We start from the raw sequence: 6,506 nt of genomic DNA on the forward strand, positions 1-6,506 counted from the left end.
TCCCTTCCTTACTGGAGATCTCAACACCCTGCTGCTCTGCTTTCCCCAGCCCCTCTGTCTCGTGTTCATTAGAAACACACACTTTCTTCCCCACCCCCCTGCCACCTTCCTCCCCTACCTCCAATTTTTCTTTTTTTCACCCTAGAAACTAAATCCAGTCTAGACAGTTCCCTTGGTTCAGACCTGTAATCAAAGACGAAGAGCTGATTAAAGAGAAATCATTTCAAAGTGCAGCATAAATAATTCCTGAGTGCTGACGTAGGCATTAAAAGGCTTATTTATAGATGGATCGGAGATTAATGAGCTGTGACGAAGGGGCAGGATGCTGATGCACACAGCCTGCAGTGCGGGGAGCTCGCCGGCTCGGGGCTGCCCCCGCAGCCAGGCACCCGCCAGAGGAGAGGGCACGGGAAAGGATGGAGGGACTGTGCCGCCTGCTTTTTGATGAGTTCACGGGCACCTCCAGCAACACCCCACAAGGGAAGGTAATGGTAAAAAGCACCGGGGCCAGCTCCACCCATGCAGAGGGTCACTCAAGCCCCCAGTCCCGCTTGCCCGCTGAGGGTGACCTACCGTCCCCATCTGGAACGCATTTTGCACGCCAGCGCTTTGAGCTGAGTACCAGAAACCTTCCGGAAAGGGCCAGGTGAGCACAGAGGTGCTCAGCCAAGTGTTTGCACCTACAAAGGGCCAGAGATGGGAGTTGTAAAAAACAGCTTCAGCTTCAGCCCTTTGCCCTCCCGTGGCTGGTGAAAGCACAAGACCACCCAGCCCATCCAACGGCACATGGGCAGCATTCCGGGAGCTGCTCGGGGCTGAACACAGCGCATCCTCCCAGCTCCAGACACCTCCAGTCCTCAGGGAGAAGCAGCACAGCCATGGCTGAAGGCTGCTCCGCCTCACCTGTAGGACCGCATCTTGATGCTACAGTACCCTACACATCCGGATGGGAGAGAAGGATGCTCCCTGACATGTCCTCCTCCAGTTGGGTGGGAGCCACCATCTGCTGCCCAGGGACGCGTATTTGTTACATGGCCAGGGGCAAACAGCTCATGGGAGAAATATTTAAACACCTCCCAACCACCGCACCATGCAGCCGGTTCCACACAAAAGCCTTTGGAGTTGCCAAATCCATCCCGTTCCTGGTGTCTGCTCAGGGGCTACAGACCACTGCACCGGGACGTGGCAGACCCCAGTGTGTGTTAAATGAGCAATGCCCTCCTACAAAGTGCTCACCCGCTCTGCAACGCCTCTGACCACGATTTCCTCACCTCCTCACTGAGCAATTTCGAGTCAAATCTAGAGGTTTTCAGGCTATGCTTTTGAAACACTGTGTTTCTGAAATGTCTATCTGTGTCTGACTGCAGAAGCAAGCTCCCTGGCTTTTATTAGTCATTGTTCCATTGCTGTTGCATTCTTAGGATCTGAAATTAAATTTTAAGTGCATTTTTTAAGGTAATAAAAATAAGCTTAGGCATATATTAGTGAATAAAGATCCATTTGTAATAATTTCCTGTAATAAAACCCATATGTTTTGTTTTTGTAAAATAAGTGCCAGAGAGTAATTTTTTTTTCCTGAACTGAGGAAAGTACATCAGACAAGAAAAGGAAAGTTAATTTAAAAGGAAAAAAAAACCCCAAAACTTATTAAGGGGCAACTTACTGCCACTAATTATTCCCCAAAAAATAATCAAAACCCACATTTATGTAAGTTGTCTTTTCATTCTCAAGACAAAAAGTGTGGGGACGTATTGAATTGCAACCCCAGTTCTGGAAGAATGAGTCCAGTGCATAAGGGAGGTAGAAAAATATAAAAAACACAGGCACAACGATGAGAATATACTCTAAATAAACTATTTCTTTGGCTTCAGAATAGCCAACAGTGGAAAATTACCTAATTACCAAAACAATCTTGTTTCAGTGCTCATTAAAATCAAAGCAGTGTCAGACTTCCTGCCAACTGCCTTATCTCACTTCATCAGCAAGTAATGCAATGATAAAAAATGTACATAAATCCTCTATCTAATTTCTCCCTGACTGTGTGAGCCCATACTTCAGCAGAGAGAAGAAAAACAAAGAAAGAGGCAGAGAAAGAGGTAAGAGTCCTTTTTCGGTGTTGAAAATTCCAATGTGCACATCCAGCCCCAGCAGACCTCTCCATCCCCATGGACCAGAAGATGCTGCTCCAGAAGCAACCCTGCACGGCCTTCCCGCCAAGCCTCTGCCTCACAGCTGTAGCCTCTTTGCTCCTGGTAAGAGCGATGGAGCATCTGAGCACAGTGCCCGCTGCACCCCGGGGTGACTCAGCACCTCGGCCACGAGCCTGGAGCAGCAACCGAAAGGCGATGTGCCTGGAGATAAGACCAAAGACCAGGCACATCCACGTTTTTTGAGCTGGCTTTTCTTGCTGCTCCAGTCATTCTGCATCTCCTGATGCAGGATGTGACCATCCAAGAAGGAGGGAAGTTACGGCTTACTGCAGCAGACTTGCAGCAGCTGTTCCGCCTTCCTCGCTCGGCGCTGGACTCTGCTCTAAGCCAGCTCTGCAGGAGCTCAGCTTTGCTTCCCCGCAGCACGCTCACTGGTCTCCCTCCATACTACCCATCTGAAACAGTGCTCAGAGCAGGAAAAGCAAATAAATCACAGCAGTCAAAACCGTCTTCCTAGAGCCAGGTATCTGCACCTGTAATGCACATCCAACTTGTGGCACCACTGAACATTCAAGCAAATGAGGAGAGCAGCCAGGTCAAATGTGAAGTAGGTGAGATGGGTCAAGTATCTCCCACCCCAGGACTGCTCTTCTCCCAGGTGGGAAAAACCTTTTAGGAGGAAGAGGGATGCTTATCCAGTGCCACCACCCCCCAGGGCTGATGAAGTGGATCCCCTTGCCAACGGGAGGACCAAGCACAAAGTTTCAGGAGAGGACTCTGACTATGGATGCCAAGAAAAGGCTGGATCCACCCAGTTATGCTGACAAACATGCCAAATCCTGACTCTTTCTGGGATTTAAAGGCAGCTTGTATTCTCAAAGCCTCTCACAGACCAGCTGAGTGCCACGCAACGGGCCAGTTTCAAGGGTTCATGCTGAGCACCGTTACCGGTGCCCACATACTCTCGCAGGTGCTGATGCGCTGAGCGTGGCACAGCACCAGGCCCCTGACACTGGGTTAAGAATCTGACTGCCGCAGCATAACTCATCATGGCCTTTACGGCCCAAATGACTCCTGATTGCTTCCATACGCCAGGAACACCACGTCCAGTGGGAGCCATCACCAGCAAACATTTGTAATCAGAGCTGTCCCAGGGTCCTCCGGAAAATGTGAGTCAAGGCACGTGTCTTTTGTTCTGCACAAGCCCTGCTAAAGGGCAAAGTAGGGCCCAGGCTCAGAAACGACTAGGAAGAGAGAAGACAATAACACCCATTGTGGAGATGATGCAAAGTGAAGAATAGTGAGCAAAATCCATGTGTAATGGGAACATTATCTCATAGGTTAACAGGCAGGTTAATGCTGCATATGCTTTTCTCGCAGCGATGCATCGTTGGATCAGACACTTGGGTAAAAGCAGAGAAAATGAGGTTAGAAGAAATCACCCCATCTCCTCAAACGGAATCATGAAATACTGCCAGATGCCAGTTGTTCCACCTCTTTCTGGAGATAAATGGATGAGTTTGTCCCTGCCAAATACAGCTGCACACTTGGGTTACTTGAGGTTAGTTTCTTATTTGCTTCAGAGCTGAAGAAATCCGTGGCTGGATCGCTTTGCCGTTCGGTGACTCTAACAGCAAAGCCCTACCACATCCACAGCCGAGTCATGTTTTCTTTGGAGACCTGCTAAGCTACTCTGTTATCAGACGAGGCAATGATGATACCCTATTGCCATTCCATAATCTTGTACATTTGACATCAAAAAAGCCACCATTCGGCCAAGATGAGAGCCTGAACTCTCATCACGCAAACTAAGTCTTCCCAGATTTGGTGGTTTTATAGAATTAAGGGGAGGGAGTTGTTTGGTTTTTACAATATTGCCTCTTCTCTTTTTTCTCCTGTAAAGGCAATTGGATATAAGGGAAACCTCTACAGATGCTCACTACATGGTACCTCCTGCAAAATATCCTCCTGAAGTACAGGATTTTCCTCTTTCAGATGAGTTCATGGGTAGCACGATGAAAGGTCAAAAGCCACGCACAGTGACAGCTCTTGTCTGGCCTCCCTCCTCACGATACCAACACCAGACACATGAAACGAATCCTGATGGCCAGCCTCCACAGCTAAACCCATAAAGGCAATCAAAATAAAACCAAAATATCTTACAACAGTTCAAGATCTCTAAGTCTGATGTTTACTGCAAAACTAGAATTTATTTAATCTGCAATCAGCATGTTCCTATAGATCTAATTACAAATTACATTGGACCCCACCGGAAAAACACATGATTTTCTGCCATTTGCTCTTCTTGACCCTGCAGATCCAGGACCAGCCCTGGCCCACAGTTCTGCTCCCCACGCCAGCACCGTTCAGGGCATCTTTGCAGTGACACTGGGTAACGTGGTGGTGCGTGCTGAAGTGTGGGCCAGCAAACTTGTCTGAAAGCCCAGTTTGGCCTACATCAAGGAGAAAGATTCTCTGCTTCTGATCTACAGCCTGGCAGATAGTCAAGCATGCATATCCTTAATTATCTGCTGACTACATCTTTCAAAAGAATGTCCCCAGGCTGCTTACACAGATACTTTATGCAACAGCTACTTGAATATTATTGTTTGCAATTTCAGTCGTGGAATTGGCCTGCAAGTCTAATTAACTTTCCTGGTGGAGTCATCAGAGAGTGTTGGCTAAAACTGACACCTCTTTCTCCTTATTTCTGTTTTCCCTTCCAAAGCAAACATGTGTAGATGAATTTTACGTTCTCTCCAATATCCATCAGCTCTGGATTGCCTTTCCCTGCTGCACCCTTTTTTTTTTTCTTTTAATCTAGGCAGCATTGAGCCTAGCATGGAGAGAGACACAGCTAAGTATGAGAAAACATCTGGTAAGCACTTCATCACAGCACTGAGAGCTATGTAAGTGTACACAGAAATGCAATTAGAATAAACCATCAGGGTTTGTATTTACACGGCACTTTCCATTCTTAAGCTCTAAATGTTTTAGGATCGTGTCTGCCATTTGAGAAAAAACGAGGCACAAGTATTTCTTTGAGAGTAAAAGGCTAAAACAATCCTTAACACATACGCACGTTAACCCCCCTGCCGCAGGCTCTGACATCCCATGTCCATCACGCCAGCTGCTTCTCCCACCCAGCACCCCCCTCCACAACAGGGTCTCTGGGGAGACCCTGGCCGGTGCTTGGGTACTTACGTTGACTTCCCGCAGATCTTCCTCTGGTACCACTGCTTGCAGTTGGTGAAGTATTTCCTGTTCGTGCCGATCAGCTTCTGCACCGCACACACGTTGGGGCTACAGGTAACAACAAAGCAGAAGAGGGTCCGGTGAGCCTCCCTCCCCTTGATGCTCACCCCCAGTATGGAGCTAGATCCCACCTGACAGTGTCTGAAAAGTCCTGCTGAGGTTGGAAGGGAGGAAACTTTGAGAGCTGCAAGTCAACTTGCTAGATCTGACTGTACAGTGACTATCATGAAGTGGAAGCAGCAGTGAAAGGGATTTCTCTTGACTCTGCCAGGGTATCTTTTCCTTCACTGAGTACAAAATCTTGACTTTTTCCATGCTCTACCCCTCTCCAAAATATAAAGAAACTAAGTTAAAAATAATACTTTGGTCCATATTTCTATAGCAAACAGCTACTTACAATTTGGAATCCCTGCTAAAGCTTAATAAAGTTCTGTAGCAATTCAAATCCTCACCAAAAAAAAAAAAAAATCCATTATTTTATTGTTTAGGGCATAAAGAAGGACAGATTTTATCAACCTGACTTCCACCAAAACAGGTACTTTTGCTTTATGATAGACTCAGCCGGTTCTGGACATGGATGCTGAGCTGCTGATGGAGAAAATGAGCAAGTGGCACTGTCTCAACACACCAGGTCCGATAGCACAGAGTGACAGGGGTTATCATGAGGTACCGAGAGCTGCTTCTCAACCAGAGGAGTAGACACTTGGCGTTAGCATGTGTGACTGACCCCACTGAGAGCTGACTGCAGCCTTTCAGCTTTCTAAGAAGCAGCGCCCCTGCGAGCAAAGATGTGGTTAAACCGGAGTTGGGAGTTTACTCACTGCTAGTCTGGCCAGCACAGCATTTCCGCGCTCAGCCTGGCTCACCATCTCCACAGCTTGTGGCCAGCAGCCCTGGCCATGGATGTGGGCAACGCGAGGTCAGTGCATGAGATATGATTTATGGATCTGGGATGTGAGGCCAGCGACTGCCAGCCAGAAGTGTAGTGAACGCCCAGGCAAGCTGAGGATGCTCAGCTCAACTGAGACTGGATTACCATCACCGTGCCCCAGTTGTGGCAGCAGCACCAAAAGTATCATAGAATCACAGGTTTGGGTTGGA

General features: G+C 47.9%; 1 protein-coding gene across 1 annotated transcript in view; it reads right to left on the reverse strand.

The window, feature by feature from the left end:
* The window catches only part of TGFBI (transforming growth factor, beta-induced, 68kDa), a gene marked incomplete at its 5' end in the record, with an annotated part of 17,538 nt that extends 12,085 nt beyond the window's left edge, over positions 1-5,453 (reverse strand). The window contains one exon of the mRNA XM_010159203.1: positions 5,355-5,453. Coding sequence (XP_010157505.1) covers positions 5,355-5,453 — 99 coding nt within the window. The remainder of the gene's footprint in view (positions 1-5,354) is intronic.
* Positions 5,454-6,506: the final 1,053 nt, after the last annotated feature.

The sequence above is a fragment of the Eurypyga helias genome, unplaced genomic scaffold (genome assembly GCF_000690775.1).
Source record: "Eurypyga helias isolate BGI_N326 unplaced genomic scaffold, ASM69077v1 scaffold8329, whole genome shotgun sequence".
Lineage (NCBI taxonomy): Eukaryota > Metazoa > Chordata > Aves > Eurypygiformes > Eurypygidae > Eurypyga > Eurypyga helias.